The sequence below is a fragment of the Coenobita brevimanus genome, chromosome 103 (assembly GCF_032717465.1).
Source record: "Coenobita brevimanus isolate Jiangsu-jjx chromosome 103, ASM3271746v2, whole genome shotgun sequence".
NCBI lineage: Eukaryota > Metazoa > Arthropoda > Malacostraca > Decapoda > Coenobitidae > Coenobita > Coenobita brevimanus.
In genome coordinates, this window is record NC_137056.1 from 15,820,182 (window position 1) to 15,846,462 (window position 26,281).

Below are 26,281 nucleotides of genomic sequence, written 5' to 3' on the forward strand. Positions count from 1 at the left end.
TTCCATAACTTTTTTTTTTTTTTTCCAAGAGTGTGTAAGAAAATCCAAAAATTTTCTCAAAGTCTCCCTTTTGACCATCTTGAGAAATGTACCCCCCACCATACACATGCATATTAAAGCACATAGCATTATTAGGCGTAAGAAATAGTGAATGAACAAGTATATAATGGTACTAAGTGGCCAATAAGTGGAATGTTAACTCATCTCTAACCCCTCAGGGGCTGAGGTTAGGCATCAAAGCCCTTAAAGTCACCCCATGGACTCATCAGAAACAGTTATTTTGAATTTTGGTAGGGATGAACTGAATGTCAGTCAGCTATTTTCCTGTGCGAATTATGTTAGTCACTGCCAAATGGGTTGGGACAAAGGTTAATAGTGCAGGTTTGATAGTGCTGTGTAAAACATGTTTCTTGCAAATGGAACCTGCACAAAACAAAGGTGTACTGTATTTCTTGCTACCTCAGTCATTTTAAGAGAGATTTTGTGTGAATGGATTAACTAAGCTACAGTATATCTAAATCCTGTAATGTAAAAAGTTTTTATTAGGCTGATTAAATCTGTACTGAAATTGGCAGATAACAAATGAATAAAGAAACATGTTGCTGAATTGCACTCACCAAACGAAGTGTCATGGCTCTTATGCTTAGTGAAATTAGACAAGCTGTAATTTGCCAGGTGTTTCATTGTCCCTGGAAGTGCTGAGCAACTAAAAATTCAAGTTGTTGCTAAATTATATTACTTTGTTCAGTGATGAAATGCAATATTATATATGATAACTGGAATGTGATTTACCCCCTGGGGGTAGGGGGGGTTTTCAAGAATACTCCCCCAGTATCCCTGCTTGTTGTAAAAGGCGACTAAAAGGGTTGGCGGAGGGTTAGTGCCCCTCCCCGTAAAACAACTAAAAAAACAAACAATAAGCCTCGGACAAGGACTGACCAAACGATGACGACCAAGGACCGGACAAAGGACATGGTTATCGGAACGTGGAATGTAAGGGGAGCGAATGATGAGGTGAGAGAGAGAGAGATTGTCCAGGTGCTTGAGGGTGCGAAAGTGGATGTATGTGGAATAACTGAAACAAGGACTGACCAAACGATGACGACCAAGGACCGGACAAAGGACATGGTTATCGGAACGTGGAATGTAAGGGAAGCGAATGATGAGGTGAGAGAGAGAGAGATTGTCCAGGTGCTTGAGGGTGCGAAAGTGGATGTATGTGGAATAACTGAAACAAAATGGAGAGGAGAAAGTGTGAAAAAATGGGAGTATGGATGGGGTATATGTGCAGGAGAAGGTGAGAATGAGAGGGCAAAGGAAGGAGTATGTATAGTTGTGAGTAAAAGATGGAAGAAGAGCATAAGACAGTATGGATCAGTTGGGTCAAGGATTGTGTGGGTAAAGTTGAAAGTTGGAATACAAATGTGGGCGATTGTGTGTGTCTATGCGCCAATGCAAGATCGTGCTAGAAGAGTGAGAGAAGAGTTCTGGACAAATGTAGAAGTGTGCATGGAAAAGTTTGGAAGGAATGAGAGAGTGTTTTTGGTTGGTGATATGAATGGTAAAGTTGGGAATGTGAAGGTGGATGGAATAGTTGGTGAGTGGGGTGTGCCTGCTGAGATAGATGAGAATGGGAGTGCGTTAGTGGACATTTGTGCTGGGAGGGGGTTGGTGATAGCCAATACCCTCTTCAGGCATAAAATGATCCACAGATATACATGGCGAGTGATGAGAAGGGTGGGTGGTGAACTGAATGAAAGGAAGGCAATGATTGATTATGTGTGTGTGGATGAAAGGATGCAAAGATGTGTAATGGATGCAAGAGCTCATAGAGGTTGGGGGAGTGGACTTTCTGACCACTACTTGGTGGTGGCCAGAAATAGAATTCAAGTAAGATGGAGGAATAGAAGAAGGGAAAGACGAGAGGAAGGAGTAGTTGCAAGGAGAGTGGAAAGGTTACAGGAGGATGAGAAAAAGGCAGAGTATGAGAGAGAAGTGGAGGAACGATTGGGCAAATATGAATTGGAGCAGATGGGAGACGTGGAAGGTGTGTGTAGGATATTTACAGAAGAAATATGTGCAGCATGTGATGTGGTGTGTGGAGGGAAGAGAAGACGGAGGGGGGGTGCAAGGAACAGTGTGGTGGACTGAAGAGGTGAGACAGGCTGTGGCACAAAAGAAGAAAGCATACAATGAATGGATGAGAAATAGGGGCATGGAAGAAGTTGAGAGGCGGAAGAGAGAGTTATATGTAGAAAGAAAGAGAGAGGTGAAAAGATTAGTAAGAGAGAGTAAGAAGAGAATGGATGAGGAATTTGGAAGGAATTTGAGTGTAAAGTGGAGGGACTGTAAGAAAATGTTCTGGAAAGAGGTGAAAAGAGTAAGACAGGGTGGAAGTGAAGTTAGCAGAGGAGTGAAAGATAAAAATGGTAGATTACTAGTGGAGAAGGGAGAAAAAGTGAGCAGATGGAGAGAACACTTTAAGGAATTGTTGAACATAGAGGATGGAAGTAATGTGAGTATAAGTGGCTGGGGAATGGCTGGGAGAAGGAGGGAGGTGAGAAGACAGGAAGAAATCAGTAGGATAGAAGTTGTGGAAGCAATGAAGAAAGTTAAATCGGGGAAAGCCCCAGGAATTGATGGAGTGTGAGGTGAAATGCTGAAGCATGGGGGAGAGATAGTAGTAGAATGGATGAGGAAGATGTGCAGATTGGCATGGGAGGAAGGTAGAGTCCCGGAGGATTGGAAGTCAGGTATAATTATTCCCTTGTACAAAGGAAAAGGGGAAAAAGAAGTGTGTGGTGATCTTAGGGGCATTTGTCTTCTTAGTATAATAGGAAAAGTGTATGGTAGGGTACTTATTGACAGAGTTAGAGAAAGAACAGAGAAATTGGTTGGAGAAGAACAGGGAGGCTTTAGGAAGGGAATAGGTTGTGTAGATCAGATATTCATTCTTAGATCTTTAGTGGAAAAGTTTCTAGAGAAGGGAAAGAAGTTGTATGCGGCTTTCATGGATTTGGAGAAAGCATATGACCGGGTGGATAGACAAGGATTGTGGAAAGTGTTAAGAATATATGGAGTAGATGGGAAGTTGTTGAATGCTGTGAAGAGTATGTACGTTGGTACGAAGGCTGCAGTGCGTGTGGATGATGAACTAAGTGAATTTTTCTCTTTGAAAGTTGGGTTGAAACAGGGATGTGTCATGTCTCCATGGTTGTTCAATCTTTACATGGATGGGGTAATAAAAGAGGTACAAGGTAGGGTAGTGGATGTTGGAGTGGCCCTGGTGAGAGAGGATAGTGTTTGGAAACTCCCTGTACTGTTGTTTGCAGATGATACTGTGTTGTTGAGTGAAGACGAAGGGGAGCTGCAAGGCTTGGTGGATGAGTTTGGGAGAGTGTGTAAGAAACGGAATCTAAAGGTGAATGTAGGGAAGAGTAAAGTGATGGTCTTTGAGAGAGATGAAGTCAGTGAATGTACAGCAAAGTTGGATGGTGAGGAATTGGAAAATATGAGTACGTTTAAGTACTTGGGTAGTGTGATGAGTAAGGATGGAGGTTTGGAGGGTGAAGTGCGTGAAAGGGTACAGCAGAGAAGAAAGGTTGCTGGTTCTTTGAAAGCAGTGATAAGAAACAGGGAAGTGAGCATGGAAGTGAAAAAGTTACTACATGACAGTGTTGTGATACCAACTCTAATGTATGGAAGTGAAGCTTGGACGTTGTTGGAAGGACACAAGTCAAGAGTGAGAGCAATGGAAATGAGTTATTTAAGAGGAGCCTGTGGAGTCACATGGAGAGACAGGCTGACGAATGAGGATATAAAGGAGCGTTGTGGTGTGGATGTGGATGTGGATGTGATAGGAAGTGTTATGAGGAACACACTGAGGTGGTTTGGCCATGTGGAGAGGATGGAGGGTGAAAGACTGACGAAGAGAGTGTATGTGATTGAGGTGGAGGGGGAAGAGGGAGGTGGAGGCCGAGGATGAGATGGAGGGATGGGGTGGAGAGGTATATGAGAGAGGGGGGTGTGAGTTGGGAGCAGGGCAGTGAGATGGCGGGGGACAGGACAACGTGGAGGCGATTTGTTTGTGGCCACCCCAAACGGGATTGAGGCGTCTGGCAATAGGTAGATAGATTTAGAGATCTTTGCCTTTTATTTAAGCAAGTGCAGCAGAAGTTGTTACACAGTGTACAGTGAGACCTTATTATAATGAACTAATTTGGAGAAAGGGCGGGTGATATATCTGACAGTTCATCATGTAAGATGCTTTATAGGAACCTGCTATGCCCATACCTACTGTTGGTGTAGATGAAAAATGGCCTGGTAGGTACCCCATGTAAGACAAGTTATAAGACATCAATAAATCAGTATTGTATGAGTTTTGTCTGTATTTCTTGCTGTATATAGATCAGTAAGCTATACCAAACTAATGTTTGCCCTCATTTCAGTAGATAATAATGAAAAGCAGAGGGAATACTGTACTGGGCCTGGGTTCAGTATTTTGTCTGGTAAATCACTGGATGCATTCCCTATTGTGGACCCTGGTTTGGTATATAACAAATATTGCCCATTAGACTCAGGATTTGTTATATCCGAAGGCCGGTATAAACAAGGCCGTTGGAACGAGGCCTCATTGTACATTTTTTTGTTGACTGCACCTACATATTTATTTCAGAAACATGTATATATATATTTTTTTCAGCAACATTCTAGAATATATTACTGTAAGTGCCAGGACTAGAGTCACTGAAGACTATAACACTTATGTTGACATAAACATTGTAAAAGTATATAACTTTATAGCATTTTTAACCATTCCTTTGTGTACTGTGGCAGGGTCACAGTTTAGGAAGTTTAGCTGCCTGGGTTGCTGCCACGGTGTCTCTGCCTCTCAAACCTGAGGGAGCCCAGCCCTGGGATGTAGGTCGAGCCTTCCTCATTGACCTGCTGCTCCACTGCCCAACCAATGTTCACCTTGCTCTTCTTGCATCTGCCAAAACATCAAGGAAACTTTTTCTTCGCCAAGTTGGCTACCGGGGTAAGATGCTCCAACTGGATGTGCCAAGTGAAGCACTATATCCAAGAGGTGTTTGAGATTTGTTATGCTGGCTTTCCCCAGTTAAAGCTAGGTTTGATTGCCAAAAACCACAGCAGTAAGTGATTAAGTGTTGACTGGGGTTTTTATTGACTTGGGATCACTCAGGATTTGTTGCTGAACACCCTGAGGTTGGCATGATATGGGGGAGTGGGGTGCTTTTACCTAACCCAAGTCCAGGGCCAACATAAGCACTACATAATGCCACTATAAAACATTACAGATAGATTATGAAGCACAGTGAAATTGTAATATTATCAACACTGAATCCAGGCAACAGAATAGGTCGTTGTTGTCCTCACCCAAGGCTGAAGTTGCTGGGTGGATACTCACTTGCATGCACTCTAGCCACAACATACGTGTTGTGAGTTGTTAGGGACAAATACCATTTTATTGTAGTTCACAGTTACCACTCACTTTTTGTCACACTAGAGCTTAAAAATTACTAATTCTTGTTCAGAACTGTAATGCATGTATTACACTTAGCATACTTATCACACTCACTGAAGATATGCATGAATGGCAAGTTGGGTTAATGCAGCCTTTGTGCGGTGGCTGTTATCTACCTGACTTGGGTCTCCTGTAATCAAAACAAGGATTTTTCAAGTTCACAGAGCATATTGTGGTTACATAGACTCTTCCAGATTGCTTCATGTGCAGTTAGAAAGAATGATTTACATGCGCAGGAAGCCCCTGGTATGGGAGGGAGTTATGTCAAAGATAGTTTGGATAGTGATGTTTTTGGATGATTAAAGCATGAGTTTTATTGGATTATGTCAAGTGGCCACAGAGTTTAGTCCTGTGTGATTTCCAGGAACATAGTCCCAGCAACACAGTTTGAGTAAAACTCAGTAACATGTGGATTGTATTGGTTGATGTCAGTTGACCATCAATGGTTATCGTCCATGACTTTAGTCACCCTCCACAGAATTACGTATCCAGTCATAATATTCTTTTAGTTACCATACTCTTATAGCAGCACAGTACCCGCAAGAGAATTACCATCCATCCATCCCTCATCGAATACAGTGTTGCCCCACGAGGAGCATAGGAGCCCGGGGCGAGCCAAGTTGGTCCTGACATTTAAGATGAGAGTGACCAGCCTCACTCATTCTTGAGTGGCATTACGTGAGCAGTACAGTAATCCCGCATATTTCGCGGTAGTTACGTTCTTGTAACCCCCACGAAAATTTAAATTCGCGAATACTCTATTAACAATTGAATCTTGCACTTGTGTCCACCATGCTGCCCATCACACAGTCCACGTCCATACTGATTGCAAGACAATTCGCCGTCACACAATTCCCCGTCAAAACATGGACGATTCCCCTTCAGAACAATTCGCACCCTGGACGATTCCCCGCCATTCTATAAATATACTAATCAATTCTTTGATAAATATACTTATTATTAATTAATCAATACTTTAATAACTATATTTCAGGGGGATCCAGAAAAGTCTATGTTCAGTAGCGTAGGTTCTGGATATTATTTATTAGTTGCACCTTTAGTCAATAATTAACTTGTTTCTTCCTCGCTGTAGTCGCCTTTGAATTATATTCTAGCGTCACCCATAGCTATCTTCATTAATGAAGGCGAATTATCTTGTGTTTGTTGTGACTGCGAATTGTTCCGAAACCTCCATACTCATCCCGAAAAACCTTCTTACAAGATTGAAAGCACATATTTCATTATGAAGGAAAAACGTAAACACTGTACTGTAATACACAATTATCTACACATTTATTCACAAAACAGTACAAAATGAAAAGATGCATTAACTGGTGATAGCAAACACTCGGACGGTCGCTTCTTAGCTTGTCCAGTAACACAATTTTCTCTGCTAAGGTCATAACCTTTCTTGATCGTTTTGTCACTTTGGAGTTCTTACTAATTGTATTATTAGCCTTTGCTGAGGCTGGCTTACGTCCTGGGGCCATGTGGAAAGCAAGTGGGAGGCAAGAGGCTTATATCATAGTACGGTTACAAGAACACCAGACACGTGAGCCAGTCAGGCGTGGACTGAGGATTATGCGGGGCAGAGAGCAGTATTGCCATACCCAAACAACGAAATTATGCTAGGGCAGTGAAAAAATTATGCTAGATTGAGCAAATTTGTTCCAAGTAAAAAATGAATTATGCTAACTTGAAGCTAAATGATAAAATTCTATACATATTCATGCTACATATTAATTATGTACTGTTTACTCTGAAAATATTAAAATAACCTACATACAGTAAGAGGGTAAATATCGGTTTTCTGCCCATACTGCTTTTTCCCACGAAACTTATGTTTTTCTGATGGATTTTGATGTGATTCATTCGATTTTGAGCATCATTTCCGTCGGAAATAACCAGATTTTGAGATATGACCCCCCCATCCCCCTGCAACAATGGGGGATCTTTGGGGAATCGGGGGTTATAGGGAGGGGGGGAAACACAGAAAATGGTCATTTCCCACTGAAATGAAGCTGAAAATCGAATGAATCATACCAAAATCCATCGGAAAAACCTAGGTTTCATGGGTAAAGTACAAAGCTCAAACTTATCCTAACCAAACCTAACCGAACCAAACCGAACCTAACCTAAAACCTAACCTAACCTAACCTAATCCAACCTAACCTAACCTAACCCAACCCAACCAAGCCCAAACTGAAAGTAACCAACTATTCAAACCTTACATCTTCTTACCTTATTCGTTTCTCTCTCTCTCTCTCTCTCTCTCTCTCTCTCTCTCTCTCTGATTTGTAGCTTTTATAAAATTATTCCAAAAATATTCCATTCCATTCTAAATTATGCTAGAATGATGCTAAAACTTCTAATATGCTAAAAAATATTCCATACTCGAAAATTTTATCAAAATTTTGCTAAAAGAATAAAATTATGCTAGATATGGTAACACTGGCAGAGGGGCCGCGGGAAAGGGACAGGGTGGCGTGAGTTTACCATGCTACAATTGGAAGTTGCGGGAATTTCAAATTTTTTGTTTTCCGTATATTCAAGGATATTTTAGTTGAACTTATTAATGCTAAGAAAATCCGCGAGAGGGCAAAACCGTAGACAAAAAATCCGCAAAAAATGCGGGATTACTGTATATACCCCAACCACCCCTTGGATATAAACCTGCACCGGCTCAATCCGATTGGAATGCCTTAGTTGCCCACTAAACCACAAGGCACCATCAATAAAACATAGGACATGTAAAGTTTGGTCTAATGGCCATAGAGCACCCTCCCCCAAGTAGATGTTGCCATATGATACTCATTACGAACCTACAGCAGCAAAATACCCGCAGCACAATTCAGATAACACTCATTAACTTGTGGGTCGTATGGGGCTATGTCAAGTGGTCATAAAGGATTACTTCCAGATAACAGGAATACTGATTTGGTGCAAAAAAAATACCTGCACCGTACAGGCACACTTGCTAGGGGGTGGGCTGCACTTTTTTTTTTTTTTTTTTTTTAAGGATATCCAGATAAATAGGAATATTGATTCAGGTAAAGAGTATTGCTGCAAAAAAAGACATTTTGGGCAGAATTTTGGATATTTAGTGTTCAGATATCCTGTATTGCCTGTATTTGACTTTTTATATTTTTTTGGTAAGTTGTAAGAATTTTGCTGCTGATGTTAATGAAGCATGTGTATGGATAGGTGGATATCTAATTGAATGGTTTAGATCGGTCAGGCATGAGATGTGGTTGTGTGATGTCCCCATAGCTGTTCAGTGTACAGTCGCCCCGAGAAGTGATGGCAGAGTTTCAGATTGCTTCGGTCACTCTGCACTGCCGTACGTTCAGTGAAAACAGTGAATATAAGGTAAACTTTTAATGCCTTCATCAAGTCATATCAAATAAATTATATATTATATTGCGCTAAGAATAATGTAAAATGAATAACAGAAGGCGGTAATATATTAGAAGTTAACACTTAGTTACCTTTCCTGATTTGTATGAATGTGAAATGTATTACTCCGCGTGCGGTGGGCAGTAGGCCTATAACTCCGTATTCCTGATTTATTTGTTTCCCAGGATTTCAAATACAGATGCTCTAGTTTTTAAGACCAGTTAAGAAAAATTCTTGTGACTGTAATATACTTCCTTATTTTCAAATGCTATTGTGATGATCCAGCAATAAGGATGCCATAACAATGAAATTATTCTTCGTAATGATGCCCTACCTGCGGTAGCAGCAAGACCATACTGCCTTTTATTCCATCTTCCTCTCTCCAGTAATAATTATAATTAGCAACTTTATTCCCAGTTGATGCAAAATTATTATTAGTTGTAAGGAGGTATGATAGATTCTGTCTTTTTCTCTTACAATAAGCAATAAACAGGACCAAAACATGAGTTCATAAACTCTTGCAATGCAAAACCACACACTCTTTACTCCATCTTTTAATCTTAATATCTGTCTTTTTAAATAATCTCTAATGTCCTGCTGAACAGATAATGCTAATTTGGAAGTTTTGAACTCAATGATTTGTTTAGGAACTTCTGCATTTTATTACTCTTGCTAATCGATTATTCACTGAGGGTAGACTATGACAGAAGTTAGTATTTTGCAAGGAGCTCCGACTGTAGGCAAACATCGAGGTTTTTTTTATACTTCATTCACCGACAGCCCTCTGGCGTATATTAAATAATCCAGAGATTTTTCTTAATGGAAAACTGGCCAAAGGCAGTGTAATAACTGCATGTCTTTGAGTAAATGTTATCTCTTTTCGTGCGTGTTGATCGAAACATTTAAAATAGTTTACTGGCTTACGCCGCCTTCCCACTTTGTGTCGTCGTCCATGGAGACTTTGGAAACGGAAATAAACGACTTTAAATTATTCCCTGGTATTGTAACAGAAATTATTTTATAAATAATAATTGCTAATTTTTATTGTTTATTGAGGCTCCCTTTTGTTCAGTCTTATGCTACTAAAAAATTATTGCTTTTTACCATACTAGATTTGAACTCCGTAAATTATTCATAACTGTCCCTGAGCAATAGTTGTGAAATTTCAATTAGTTCCGTTTAGGATTTCCTATTATCATAACGTAAACAAATGTAAAGTTATGGTGTTTGAGAGGAATGAAGTCACAGAGTGTGCAGTGAGGTTGGATGGTGAGGATATGGAGAATGTGAGTGCATTCAAGTACTTGGGTAGTGTGATGAGTAAGGATGGAACTTTGGGGGATGAAGTACGTGAAAGGGTACAGCAGGGAAGGAAGGTTGTTGGTACACTGAAAGCAGTGATGAGAAATAGGGAGGTGAGTATGGAAGTTAAGAAGTCACTGCATGACAGTATTGTGATCCCTACCCTGACGTATGGAAGCGAGGCATGGACCTTGCTCGAGGGGAACAAGTCAAGAGTGAGAGCAGTGGAAATGAGTTACTTGAGAGGAGCATGTGGAGTGACGTGGAGGGACAGGTTGACGAATGAAGAAGTGAAGGAATGTTGTGGGGTGGATGTGGATGTGGTTGAGAAGATTAGGAGAAATACACTGAGGTGGTTTGGACATGTGAAGAGAATGGAGAATGAAAGACTGACTAAGAGGGTGTATGTAGGTGAGGTGGAGGGAGGGAGAGAGGTAGACCGAGGATGAGGTGGAGGGATGGAGTTGAGAGGTATATGAGGGAGGGGGGGGTGAGTTGGGGGGAGGGTAGTCAAATGGTGGGTGACAGAGCGACTTGGAGGCGTTTTGTCTGCGGCCACCCTTTGCAGGATTAGGGCGTCGGGCTATAGATAGATAGATAGATAGTGTTGAGTCATCTTCATATGAGTGGATGGGATTGTGGGTGACAGATAAGAGATCATTAATATGAACCAGGAACAGGGTTGGTGCCAGAACTGATCCCTGTGGCACACTGGCATTAATTGAGTGGAAATTGGAATATACATCATCTACTTTTACTCTTGTTTTTCTGTCACTGAGATATGAGATCAAAGGAACAAAAGACATTAGTCCATAACAAGGGAGTTTGGACAGCAGAGAACAGTGCCATACTCTATTGAAAGCTTTAGAAATATCAAGGGCTACTGCATGAGCTTCTCCATGTAGGTCAATTGATTGATGGATGGTATGAGTTAGGAGATTGAGTATGTCAATGGTGGATCTTTCGTGGCGAAAACCATATTGTCTATCACTAACTAAGTTGTTGGATTCAAGATGTTTAACAGTGTGCATATTAATTAATGTTTCAAATACCTTATCAAGAGAAGATGTGACTGCTATTGGTCTGTAATCAGAGGGGTCAGAGGAACTTCTTTTTTTCGGAATTGGGTGGATATTGGTTTCTTTCCATGAATTTGGGAATGAAGAAGAACATATGCATAGTCTGAATAATTTAGCTAGAACAGAGGCAAGTTCAGGGGAACATCCACACACACACACGAAGGATCATCAAAACAACACCCAGCACATGATATCATACACAAATACTGTCATCTCTCCCCCCTTGCCTGCCACAGACCAGCTTCCAGAAGCATATCCATACTCAAATCACTCGCTGCTCCATTCAGTCACTTGAAGACAGCACACAGTTGCATGCACGGCCTCCTGATATCCACCCTTCTATATCCTATCTCCCTCGTGAGGACAGGGTCCACCTGGCCAGGCTGAGATGTGGGCATCATCCATCCCTTTTAATTTATCAGAAGAGGTTGGATGCCTTTCCAGGATGCAGCACAGCACCCCATACATTATGGAAGACTGCATTGCACACAATCACCAATGCCACCAACACAACATACACTCCTTGAGAGCTCTGTGGGATAGCCCAGTCTCGGCCGTGGCCTTCCCTAGGGACTCAGGGCTGTTCGGCCAGACTGCCTAGGGAGGGCTGTTCAGCCAGACTGCCTAGGGAGGGCTGTTCAGCCAGACTGCCTAGGGAACAACTACTACTACTACTACTACAGTGTTTGCTTTGGTGTTGTACAAGTGTGCCACATTTTGGTTTGTTTGTTCCATCCACTTGCACAACAGCAGTTATATATTTTTAATAGATAGGAACTTGAATGAAACATATAAACAAGTTAGGGGAAAAGAATTTAATTAGTATTACTACCTCATGAATGTCCTTGTGTGACAACAGTTGTACCGTTCAGGTGAAGGAAATTCCTTCTAAATGTAAAAAAATCAGCAGATCCCAAAGCTTATGCTAACCACTTTTTATTACCATTTGAATCTGGGTGTCTTAATTATTTGTTTGTTTATGCTGCTACCATATTGTTTAATTCACCTTACAAGAAACCTGAGGGGATATTCTCCTGCATTTGGTCTGATCTCCATTCTTTCAAACACAGTGTGTCCAGGCATCTCGAAATGATCGGATCTTGAATTTGGCTCTCCATTGTATTTTGTTTTTCTCTTGGAGGGAACTGTTACTGCGGGCTCATGGCCTTTGGTTCCTTCTTCCTTGCATTTAAAAAAAAAAAAAAAAAAAAAAGATCAGGTCAAGTGTGGTTAAGGGGATGGGTCCATTATGATGTGGCAGGGGTAAACCAGCTATGTTGTCGGGCCCTACTGTGGATGTCACTGATTGCACTGCGCAGTTGACCCACATGCAGTGTGGTGCAGTGAGGATCTGTCCCTTCTCCCCTAGGGGCTAAGATAGGAATAAATGTGTGTGTGTGTGTGGTTGGGTAAATTGGGAGTGTGTCGTCCTGTCTCAGCTACCCCCCCTTTCTTTGGGGGAAGCAGACTAGGTATATAGATATAGATAGGTAGACAAGAGACCACTCTTTCTGAGTGGTATGTTAACAATTACAGTACAGTACAGTTAATCCTAGGTCATAATGCACTTTGTTATCATGGCTTTTGTTATCAGTACGAGGTTAAAATCTGCATTCATGGAGATATAACACATTTTTTAGTAAAAAATATCATTATAGTATGCTTGAGCTGGGCTGAGTCTGAAATTCACAAACATACACATGCACTGTCCTGGCACATTAGCCATTGATATCATCACATGAATGAACTGTTTTCATTGGCTGCGACCTTTTAACCATCAAAGCTTGCTTCTCATTGGCCTAGCACCATCACAGATAGGGTAGAAGGTAAAGTTTGTGAAGCATTCCCCACATCCCAAAGTCATGAGCACCGACAGTCGGGGTCAGATGCATGAAAATATCATATTCCATTGCACAAATTGTAATGCTCATTTTTGTGCATAATATACACATAACATATTAATGCTGTATTGTTATGAATAAAATACTCGGATAATTTTAATGCACATCAGTATACATTTGATGTTGGTTTGACTAGCTTTTGTCTGTAAACAAGGGCACCGCTCATTCAAGGTCACAGACATACATTAGTTTTAGCAGCAGAAATGCCTTACTTATTCACCTTCTTTCTCACTTTTTTATAATTTTATGATAATTTTTATCATGATAAATGTTTTTTTACTGCTGATTTTGTTTTCCTTCTTCTTTTTATCAGTGTTTTCTCCAGTTCACTCATGTTTGTTTCTCAAGCATAATGGTAGACTTTCAAAATGTATACAAAGCTACTGATGTTTGTTAATACTAGCTGTCTGTCTGTCTGTTTATAGCCCGACGCCCTAATCTCGCAAAGGGTGGCCGCAGACAAAACGCCTCCAAGTCGCTCTGTTACCCACCATTTGACTGCCCTCCCCCAACTCACTCCCCCCTCCCTCATATACCTCTCATCTCCATCCCTCCACCTCATCCTTGGTCTTTCTCTCCCTCTCCTTCCCTCCACTTCACCCACATACACCCTCTTAGTCAGTCTTTCATTCTCCATTCTCTCCACGTGTCCAAACCACCTCAGTGTATTTCTCCTGATTTGCTCAACCACATCCACATCCACATCCACCCCACAACGGTCCTTCACTTCTTCATTAGTCAACCTATCCCTCCACTTCACTCCACATGCTCCTCTCAAGTAACACATTCCACTGCTCTCAATCTTGACTTGTTCCCCTCGAGCAAGGTCCATGCCTCACTTCCATACGTCAGGGTAGGGATCACAATACTGTCATGCAGTGACTTCGTAACTTCCACATTCCTCTCTCTATTTCTTATCACTGCTTTCAGTGAACCAACAACCTTCCTTCCCTGCTGTACCCTTTCAAGAACTTCATCTCCAAAATTCCATCCTTACCCATCACACTACCCAAGTACTTGAATGCACTCATATTCTCCATATCCTCACCATCCAACCTCACTATGCATTCTGTGACTTCATTCCTCTCAGATACCATAACTTTACTCTTGTTTACATTCACTTTCAGATTCCTCTTCCTGCACACTGTCCCAAATTCATTCACCAAACCTTGCAACTCTCATTCATCTTCACTCAACAATACTGTATCATCAGCAAACAGCAACACCGGAATCTTCCAAATCTCACCCTCATTCATTAGAGCCAGCTGCACATTCACTGCCCTACCTTGCACCTCCTTTACAACCCATCCATGTATATATTAAACAGCCATGGAGACATCACACATCCCTGTTTCAGTCCCACATTTAGATCAAAGAACTCACTCAGCCCACCATACACTCGAGCCGTAGCCCTAGCTCCTTCGTACATACTCTTCACAGCACTCAGCAATTTCCCCTCCACTACATATATTCTTAATACCTTCCACATACCTTACCTATCTATTCTGTCATAAACTTTCTCAAAGTCCATGAAGGCAGCATACACTTTCTTTCCCTTCTCTAGATACTTGTCTACTAAACATCTTTGAACAAATATCTGATCTACACACCCTTTTCCCTTCCTATATCCCCCTTGTTCATCTCCAACTAGCTCCCCTGTTATATGCCTAACCCTATCAATGAGTATTCTACCATATATTTTTCCAGTCACACTAAGAAGGCAAATACCCTTATGGTTACCACATATTTCTCTTTCCCCCATTCCTTTGTATAAAGGAACAGTTATACCTGATTTCCAGTCCTCTGGCACCCTTCCCTAGCGCTAGTGATATTTATTAATACTAGCCCTATTGATATGAATACTAGTCTAGCCTTACATATTCATAAGCTTGCCTTACCTAACCAAAATTTTCTAACCTTACAAAACAGTACAGTTATCCCTCAGTTTTAGTACTGTAGTTTTCGTTATCTATATATCTATGTATCTATAGCCCGACATTCTAATCCCGCAAAGGGTGGCCGCAGACAAAACGCCTCCAAGTCGCTCTGTCACCCACCATTTGACTACCCTCTCCCCAACTCACCCCCTCCTCCCTCATATACCTCTCAACTCCATCCCTCCTCCTCATCCTTGGTCTACCTCTCCCTCTCCTTCCCTCCACCTCACCTGCATACACCCTCTTAGTCAGTCTTTCATTCTCCATTCTTTTCACATGTCCAAACCACCTCAGTGTATTTCTCCTAATCTTCTCAACCACATCCACATCCACCCCACAACGTTCCTTCACTTCTTCATTCGTCAACCTGTCCCTCCACATCACTCCACATGCTCCTCTCAAGCAACTCATTTCCACTGCTCTCACTCTTGACTTGTTCCCCTCTTGCAAGGTCCATGCCTCGCTTCCATACGTCAGGGTAGGGATCACAATACTATCATGCAGTGACCTCTTAACTTCCATACTCACCTCCCTATTTCTCATCACTGCTTTCAGTGTACCAACAACCTTCCTTCCCTGCTGTACACTTTCATGCACTTCATCCCCCAAAGTTCCATCCTTACTCATCACACTACTCAAGTACTTGAATGCACTCACATTCTTCATATCCTCACCATCCAGCCTCACTGCACACTCTGTGGCTTCATTCCTCTCAAACACCATAACTTTACTTTTGTTTACATTAACTTTCAGATTCCTCCTCCTACACACTGTCCCAAATTCATTCACCAAACCATGCAACTCCCATTCATCTTCACTCAACAGTACTGTATCATCAGCAAACAGCAACACCGGACTTAAAATCTGCACTCCTACCATTATAGCACATTATTCGGCTCAAAAACAGTGTAATCATGAACCTCAGCTGGTTTCTGCTGACATTGATGGTGCAGTATTTGTTTTTTTTGATGGCTTTAAGGGATTCAGAGATGAGGTCATACTCAAGGAGTTAATCCTAAGTGGTTGAGACCACTGACTCGACACCCCCTAGCTTCAGAATCCCTAACCTAATGTCCAACCTGGTCTGTCTGTGGTACGTGTTCTTCCTTATTGTGCCATTTTATCACTTTCTGTTAACCTAACCATCCTTAAGTGTGTTTTTGATACTTACCATAACAGTATGTATGTATTTAGTGGACCTAAATTATCATAGAAGGGAAAATTGGGCTTGCACTTGGGTTCCATGGTACCAGTTAGGATAAATTCCATAGATTCTGTGCTTTTGTCATTGCACAATTCCTGTATCACGTACCATGTTCGGTTTTATGTGCGATAGCCAAGGGATCACTGTATAGTATAGCTTAACCAAAATAGCATAACCAAACACACTCAACCTAACCATACCTAACTCCACCTGACCTAGCCTAATAACCAAACCTAATTTAACCCAGTAAAAACTAACCTTAACCTTAACCTAACCTAACCTCACTGACAGTAACATACCCTGGCATACCAAAATGGAAACCCAAATTAATTTTGGTACAGTTAACCTAACCTAACCTCACTGACAATAACATACCCTGACATACCAAAATGGAAATCCAAATTAATTTTGGTACAGTTAAGTAGCTTTTAGGAAGTGTTTGCCATTTTGCTCTAGGAACAACATGCTTCAGGAAAACAGATCATGAATAAAAACAGTGGAGAAACAAAATTACCATGAAGCAGTCATTTAGTACCTTAAAAATAATAAAAAAATATGGAAAACGAAGTGTAAAAATAAGAAGTGAACTGGTACAGCCATTCTATCACATAGGCACTAAGTATTCCTTATTACAAGTTTTTGGTACTGTATCACTGGCATGTGCAGTACCAGTTGTTCACAGTAGCCAGGGGATGACTATACAGTATATTAGACCTGTCTAGTTTGGAAAGTCTGTCTATCATAAGCTGAATAAGATCATCAGGAGATGAACAACAGTAAATCAATATGTCTGACCTGCATGAGTTATTGTACAGTAATCCCCTGATTATCTGGACGCTTCATATCTGGATGTGCCTTTGGCTCTGTTATGTCTGATAATTTTACTGCAGTAAAATGCTGTCTCATTATTGATCATTCAATCATTCAATCATCTAATCCAGTGTTGCCCCATGTGGAGTGTAGGGGCCTGGGGCTATGCAATTTGGTCTTGACATTTAAGATGAGAATGACTAGCCTCATTCATCCCTGAGTGGCATAATGTGAGCAATAAACCCCAACCATTCCTTGGATGTAAACCTGCATGGGCTCCATCCAATTGGAGCGCCATAATTACGCACTAAACCACCAGGTGCCATAGTTTGGTTATATGGTTACACCCAGCATAGTAAATGGTACCCTGGTGTACAGGAACCATTTGGCTTGTCACTTAGTGAGTTGCTGTAGAAAGAAGGAAGAGAAAAGAATGAAAGATAAACAGAAGGAGGAAAGAAAGAAGGAAGAAAGGAAAAGGCAGGCACCTGAGAGCAGCACTACATCAAGTGAGTGGATGATGAGCGCCCCCACCTACCACTTCTCATTACTGATAACCCTTGTTAATAAGGAACAGTACTGACTCAACCAAACCTAACAGACTCAGTTTAACCCAGTCCGTACTGTCTTATCCATCCTAATTTAATACTTTGTAACATAATGTTCAGTTAAAGTAACAGATCTGTAGTACATTGGGTTGTACTGTACATTGTGTTGGATATGACAACTGCTGTGAGTTTTTGGAAGCCACAGTAAAAACAGTAGTTGCCAAATCCCATTTTGCTCGCTTGTAAGTGTAGGGGCCTAAGTCAAGGTGCTTTTAGTCCAGAACATCTAAGGGTAGGAGATGGACCTATGTCCCTGTTGGCATCTACATGATAGAAAAAGCCATGGCCACATTTTCCTAAATTGCCTGAAACAACCTTTTAATAGTAATTGGACTATATTACTGCTTAAACATTTTGCCTGTATCTACAAAGGCTGATAGTTTAAGTCATTCTGTTGCTTAAGTGTTCTTCATGTGTTTACAGTAACTAATAGGTCAAGTGTCTGATAGTGTTAGCTACTTTAGCATTCCCTTTGTATCTTCAAAGACTGATAGCTCAAGTACCTGTATCAGGAACCGCTGGGCTCAGCTGTACATCATTTACCCACAGAATCGACAGGACTAGAGGAAGTGGTGGTATGGGTGGCATACCATGGGGGTTGGGTGGGACGAGACCAAGTGAGAACAGAGCTGGTGCAATGGCTAGAAAAAAATGCAGGAATACAGAAGCCCCCACCACAGAATCCAACTTCCCTTGCTACAAAACTCATCACAAGGATGGCTGGTAAGTACTGAAATCCTGTTTCAGGATTCATGAGGCTCAGGACTTGTTTCTGTATGTTGGTGTTTAGCAGGCATGTTTTAAATTTGAATTAAGACTGACTCAAGCCCCAAGTCCGGCTCAGGCCTCGTTCTTGCATTCAGGCCTTGACATTTCAGATTACAGTAACCCAGTAGACCCCTACACCTCAGAGGGGCAACACACACACACACACACACACACACACACACACACACACACACACACACGAATAAGGAGGGAAGCCCAAAAACAGTTTGAGGAGGATATCATAAATAAAAGTAGTGATCAACAAAAGCTATATTACAGCTACATCAGAAGCAAAACCAAAGTAAAAGATAAAATACAATCCATTACGGACGAGGGTATCACCTATACGCAAGAGAAGGATATTTGTGAAGCACTAAACAAGAAATTCCAAGTAGTATATGAGAGAGAGGGGTGTGAGTTGGGAACAGGGCAGTGAAATGGCGGGGGACAGGGCGACTTGGAGGCGATTTGTTTGTGGCCACCCCAAACGGGATTGAGGCGTCTGCTAATAGATAGATAGATAGATTTTAAAGAGGAAAAAAATTTTGAGAGAGATTATGTGGAACATGCATGCCCACACATACTGCCAGATATACAAACATCAGAAAAAGTAATACAGGAGGAGCTGGGTAAATTAGACAAAGGAAAAGCAAATGGTCCGGGTGAAATTTTGTGTTGGGTACTATGTGAATGTGCAAAGGAGTTAAGTAAACCATTATTTTTAATTTTCATGAAATCCTTGAGTCAAGGTAAACTACCTGATATTTGGAAGAAAGCAAACATTGTCCCCTTATTCAAGAAAGGGAATAGACAAAATCCACTCTACTACCAACCAGTATCACTGACCAGTGTTGTAAGCAAGGTATTAGAAAAGCTTATAAGAAAAGCTTGGGTAAATCACCTAGAAGAACACAATATGATAACAGAAAGACAGTTTGGTTTCAGAAAAGGAAAATCATGTGTTACTAATCTGTTGAGCTACTATGACAGAGTAACAGATACATTACAGGAAAGAGAAGAATGGGTGGACAGTATCTATATCGATTTCAAGAAAGCATTTGACACAGTACCACACTAAAGACTTTTATGGAAACTGTACCATCAAGGAGGAATTCGAGGCAAACTGTATTGTTGGATGCAAGATTTTCTCATAAGAAGAGAAATGAGAACAGTACTAAGGGGAAATTACTCATCATGGAAAGACGTGACTAGTGGAGTACCACAGGGCTCAGTGCTGGCACCAATCATGTTTTTAGTGTATATAAATGATACAGACAGTAACACTGGAAATGAAAGCTATCTAAATATGTTTGCAGATGATGCAAAAATACAAAGGAGAATTACTAACACAGACTCTTGTAAAGAGCTACAAAAAAGATTAAATAAGCTTCATGAATGGAGTAGTACATAGCAAATGGAATTTAATGTGGACAAGTGTCATGTAATCAAGTTTGGTAAAAGTGGAAAAAGACCTGATTGGGATTATACATTAGGAAATAAAACCCTACACACATCAGAAAGAGAGAAGGACCTAGGTGTGATTAACAATAACAGACTATCTCCGGCTGACCACATCAGTGAGAAGGTACGGAACATGTATACACAGCTTGCAAATATGAGAATAGCATTCACATACATAAATGAAGACATGCTAAGAAAGATAATAACATCATTCATCAGACCAACCCTGGAGTATGCATCAGTAGTCTGGAGTTCTCATTTCAAAAAACACATAGACAAGATTGAAAAAGTTCAAAGGGCTTCTACAAGATGGGTACCAAGCTTAAGTGATCTAAGCCACGAAGAAAGACTAAATAAACTGAATCTACCAACACAATGGGAAAGAAGGAAAAGAGTTGACATGATTATGCTATATAAATGCATATCAGGGAAGGAGAAAATAGACATAAATGATTACTTAACCTATGGGGAAGCATCAGCAAGAGGACACTGCAAAAAACTGCACAAGAAGGAGGTGATAGAGACGTAAGGAAATTTAGTTTCCCAAATAGAGCAATTGATCAGTGGACTGCACTACCGAATGATATAGTGTGTGCCAAAACAATTCACAATTTTAAGGACATGTACAATGAATATGGTTTAAGACATGGGACAGTACGAGCTTGACTCGTTCCTGTAAAGATACAATTAGGTAAGAACACACACACACACACACACACACACATTCAAGATGTAAGGAAAGCCCCAGGACCTGATGGAATTTCTAATTGGGTACTGAAGGAATGCAGAGAACAACTGGCGGATAAAATTCACAGTTTAATCATGTGCTTTCTGGAAGAGGGGAAAGTGCCACAAGAATGGAAGAGGGCAAATGTGGTACCAATTTATAAGGGAGGAAACAGGGAAGAACCCCCGAATTATAGACCAGTGTCTCTAACCAGCATGGTCGCAAAATTGTGCGAGAGAATCCTGAAAGACAGATGGATAAAATATCTGGAAGAGATGAATATTTTGGCTGAATGTCAGTTTGGATTCAGAAGTGGAAGGTCATGTGTTTCTAACTTGTTGAGCTTTTACTCAAGAGTGATTGACTTGGTACAGGAGAGAGATGGTTGGGTGGATTGTGTGTACTTAGACTTAGAGAAGGCTTTTGACAAGGTACCTCATAAGAGACTAATGTGGAAACTAGAATATATAGGAGGACTGAAAGGGAAACTTCTGGAATGGATGAGAGACTTTTTGAGAGACAGACAAATGAGGACAGTAATAAAGGATAGGATGTCCGGATGGAGGGAAGTAACAAGCGGAGTCCCTCGAGTCTCGGTGTTGGTGCCAGTAATGTTCCTGATTTACGTAAATGATATGGTAGATGGAACAGTTATGGAAGTCTGTTTGCTGATGATGTAAAGATCTTGAGGAAGGTAGAGGTTGAGGAGGATTGTAAAATGCTGCAGGAGGATTTGGATAGGATACATGATTGGAGCCGGACGTGGGAAATGAAATTTAATGTAAAGAAATGTAAAATATTGGAAATGGGTAAAAGTACCAGGAGGCCATCACTGAATTATTTGTTGGGTAATGAATTAATCACAAAAATGAGAGAAGAGAAAGATTTGGGAGTGCTGGTCCAAGATAGTTTGTCACCAGAAAAGCACAGTAACAAGATAGTTGGAGAGTCTTATAAACTCTTGACCAACATAAGAGTAGCATTTCATTATTTGGATGAAGAGATGATGAAAAAATTGATACTGGCCATGATCCGCCCCAGGTTAGAATATGCAGCGGTAGTGTGTTCCCCACACAGAAAGAAATATATAAACAAGATTGAGAGAATACAAAGAACAGCAACCAAGATGGTCCCCAGTCTGGCAGACCTGTCATACAGAGAGAGGCTGGAAAAGCTGGATTTGCCTTCCTTAGAGGAAAGGAGAAAGAGGGGTGACATGATTGCAGTGTTCAGGACCATGATGGGAGTAGATAAAATTGACAAAGAAGATCTATTTGTATGGGATAAGAGAGCAACAAGAGGACATGGAATGAAATTGAAAAAGTCAAGCTGCTTGAAGGATATCAAGAAATATAGCTTTCCCTACAGAAGTATAGACTTGTGGAATAGCCTGGACAAAGAGACCGTCCAGTCTAAAAACTTAAACGAGTTTAAAGCTAAATTTGACTTATTGAGAAACAGCGACGGAAATCCACGAGCATAGCACATTCAGTGTATATCACAATTAGGTATATTAGGTAAATACTTAAATATTTGAAATGACTTAGACAAAGAGGTGGTGCATGAGAAAAACATTCATGTGTGTAAAGATAGACTTGATAAATGTGGATATGGAGACTGGACAACACGAGCATTGCTCAGTTCCTGTATACTACAAATAGGTAAATACACACACACACACACACACACACACACATTCAAAAAATTTTGTGAGAGAATCTTGAAAGGTAGATGGCTAAAATATCTGGAAGAGATGAATATTTTGGTTGAAAGTCAGTTTGGATTCAGAAGTGGAAGGTCATATATTTCCAGCTTGTTGAGCTTTTACTCAAGAGCAATTGAGGTGCTACAGGAGAGAAACGGTTAGGTGGCTTGTGTGTATTTAGATTCGGAGAAGGCCTTCGACAAGGTATGCCATAAGAGACTACTGTGGAAATTGGAGCATAGAGGAGGACTGAAGGGAAACCTCCTTGAATGGATGAGAGACTTTTTGAGAGACAGACAAATGAGGACAGTAATAAAGGACAGGATGTCTGGATGGAGGGAAGTAACAAGTGGAGTCCCACGGGCCTCGCTCTTAGCGCCAGTAATGTTCCTGATTTATGTAAATGATATGGTGGTTTGGACATGTGGAGAGAATGGAGAATGAAAGACTGACTAAGAGGGTGTATGTAGGTGAGGTGGAGGGAGGGAGAGGGAGGGGTAGACCGAGGATGAGGTGGAGGGATGGAGTTGAGAGGTATATGAGGGAGGGGGGGGTGAGTTGGGGGGAGGGTAGTCAAATGGTGGGTGACAGAGTGACTTGGAGGCGTTTTGTCTGCGGCCACCCTTCACGGGATTAGGGCGTCGGGCTATAGATAGATAGATATGGTAGATGGAATGAACTGTTATGCAAGTCTGTTTGCTGATGATGCAAAGATCTTGAGGAAGATAGAGGTTGAGGAGGACTGTAAAATGCTGCAGGAGGATCTGGATAGGATACATGATTGGAGCCAGAAGTGGGAAATGAACTTCAATGCAAAGAATTGTACAATACTGGAAATAGGTAAATGTATCAAGAAGCCTTCACTGAATTATTTGATGGGTAATGAACCAATTACAAAAGCAAGAGAAGAGAAAGATTTAGGAGTGCTGGTCCAGGATAGTTTGTCCCTTGAAAAACATACTAACAAGACAGTTAGAGAGACATATAAACTCTTGACTAACATAAAAGTAGCATTTCATTACATGGGTGAGGAGATGATGAAAAAATTGATAGTGGCCATGATCCGCCCCAGGTTAGAATATGCAGCAGTAGTGTGGTCCTCACACAAAAAGAAGGATATAAACAAGATTGAGGGAATACAAGGAACAGCAACCAAGATGGTCCCCAGTCTGGCAGATCTGTCATACAGAGAGAGGCTGGAAAAGCTGGATTTGTCTTTGTTACAGGAAAGGAGAGAGAGGGGTGACATGATTGCAGTGTTCAGGACCATGATGGGAATAGAAAAAATTGACAGAGAAGATCTGTTTGTATGAGATAAGAGAGTAACAAGAGGACACAGAATAAGACTGAAGAAGCCAAGCTGCATGAAGGATATCAAGAAATACAGTTTTCCTTATGGATGCGTAGACCTGTGGAATAGCCTGGACAAAGAGATCATCCAGTCTAAAAACTTAAATGGTTTAAAGCAAAATTTGAATTATTGAGAAACTGAGACGGGACCCCACAAGCGTAGCTGATTTCCTGTATACCACAATTAGGTAAATACATACACATTCTCTCTCTCTCTCTCTTTCTGTGTGTGTGTGTTCTTACCTAATTGTATCTTTACAGGAATGAGTCAAGCTCGTACTGTCCCGTGTCTTAAACCATATTTATCATACATATCCTTAAATTTGTGAATTGTTTTGGCACACACTATTTCATTTGTAGTGCAGTCCACTGATCAATTGCTCTATTTGGATAACTAAATTTCCTTACGTCTTTATCACCTCTCTTTTTATGCAGTTTTTTGCAGTGTCTTCTTGCTGATGCTTCCCCATAGGTTAAGTAATCATTTATGTCTATTTTCTCCTTCCCTGATATACATTTATATAGCATAATCATGTCACCTCTATTCCTTCTCACCTGTAGTGTTGGTAGATTCAGTTTATTTAGTCTTTCTTCGTGGCTTAGATCCCTTAATCTTGGTACCCATCATGTTGTGGCCCTTTGAACTTTTTCAATCTTGTCCATGTGTTTTTTGAGATGAGGACTCCAGACTACTGATGCATACTCCAGGGTTGGTCTGATGAATGATGTTATCTTTCTTAGCATGTCTTCATTTATGTATTTAAACGCTATTCTCATATTGGCAAGCAGTGTATTCATGTTCCGTACCTTCTCGCTGATGGGGTCAGCTAGAGATAGTCTGTTATTGACAATCACACCTAGGCCCTTCTCTCTTTCTGATGTGTGTAGGGTCTTATTTCCTAATGTATAATCCCAATCAGGTCTTTTTTCACTTTTACCAAACTTGATTACATGACACTTGTCCACATTAACCTGCCCCATCCCGACATTTTCTGGGCAGTGGTAAGCCCCAGTCCGAACTTTTTGGGACCTTTTTTTTTTTCTTTTCTTTTTTTTTCTTTTTTTTTTTTGGCTCAAACATCCGCTTTTGGTGAGAAACATTGAAAATTCATAGAGAAATCGCTCACCTGAGGTTTAAAATACTCGATCCAGGTAGGAGTACCTCCTTACCTTACAGGGTTTTCTATCAGGCTGGCTGCAAAGAAAACGAGTTCTATGGGAGGATAACTATTCTACATCACTCATAAATGGTATTTATTTATTTGGTACGAATTTATATGTAGTACGAGAGTATATCGGTTTTCAAACGGTAATATCGGCATTATAAGCATTGTTTCACTCACTAACTCATCACCATTCCTGACCTTTTTTTTGCCGCATTACCTGATCATCATTTCTGACTGTTTCTTTCTCTAATGTTTGTCCTCCACATTGTCATCGATTGGGGAATCACTCTGGCCCTGAATTTCGTACCGTGGCATGACATGGCTTTACTGGCCAGGTCACTGATAACAGGTGAATTGCTGAGAAAAGGTCATGCGGGGGGGGGGGAGGTCATGCTGAGTAAGGCATTGTCCTTGCCTGGCACCTTGTAGAGGTAGGTGTCCCGTGTATACGTGCCAAAAATCACTCGCAAAAATTGAAAATTGTGCAAATTAGGGACCTTGCAATGTTGCCGCGTTAATTTACGTCTCCGGGATATGAGTGCACGTCATGTGAGGACGTGAATTCACGTCTCTGGGACGGGGCGGGTTAAATTCCATTTGCCATGTATTACTCCATTCATGAAGCTTATTTAATTTTTTTTGTAGCTCTTTACAAGAGTCTGTGTTAGTAATTCTCCTTTGTATTTTTGCATCATCTGCAAACATATTTACATAGCTTTCATTTCCAGTGTTACTGTCTGTATCATTTATATACACTAAAAACATGATTGGTGCCAGCACTGAGCCCTGTGGTACTCCACTAGTCACTTCTTTCCATGATGAGTAATTTCCCCTTAGTACTGTTCTCATTTTTCTTTTCATGAGAAAATCTTGCATCCAACAATACAGTTTGCCTCGAATTCCTCCTTGATGGTACAGTTTCCATGAAAGTCTTTAGTGTGGTACTGTGTCAAATGCTTTCTTGAAATCTAAATAGATACTATCCACCCATCCTTCTCTTTCCTGTAATGTGTCTGTTACTCTGTCATAGTAACTCAAAAGATTAGTAACACATGATTTTCCTTTTCTGAAACCAAACTGTCTTTCTGTTATCATACTGTGTTCTTCTAGGTGATTTACCATCCATGTACAGATTGAGCAACCATGGAGACATGACACATCCCTGTTTCAACCCAACTTTCAAAGAGAAAAATTCACTTAGTTCACCATCCACACGCACTACAGCCTTCACACCATCGTACATACTCTTCACAGGATTCAACAACTTCCCATCTACTCCATATATTCTTAACACTTTCCACAATCCTTGTCTATCCACCCTA

The 26,281-nt window shown here is 40.9% G+C and overlaps 1 protein-coding gene across 1 annotated transcript in view; it reads left to right on the forward strand.

Annotated features, from left to right (window-relative positions):
* The window catches only part of LOC145415633 (uncharacterized), a 124,550-nt gene that overhangs the window by 19,752 nt on the left and 78,517 nt on the right, over positions 1-26,281 (forward strand). The window contains exons 2-3 of the mRNA XM_080284854.1: positions 4,837-5,038; positions 18,332-18,505. Of these exons, the coding sequence (XP_080140980.1) occupies positions 4,837-5,038; positions 18,332-18,505 (376 nt within the window). The remainder of the gene's footprint in view (positions 1-4,836; positions 5,039-18,331; positions 18,506-26,281) is intronic.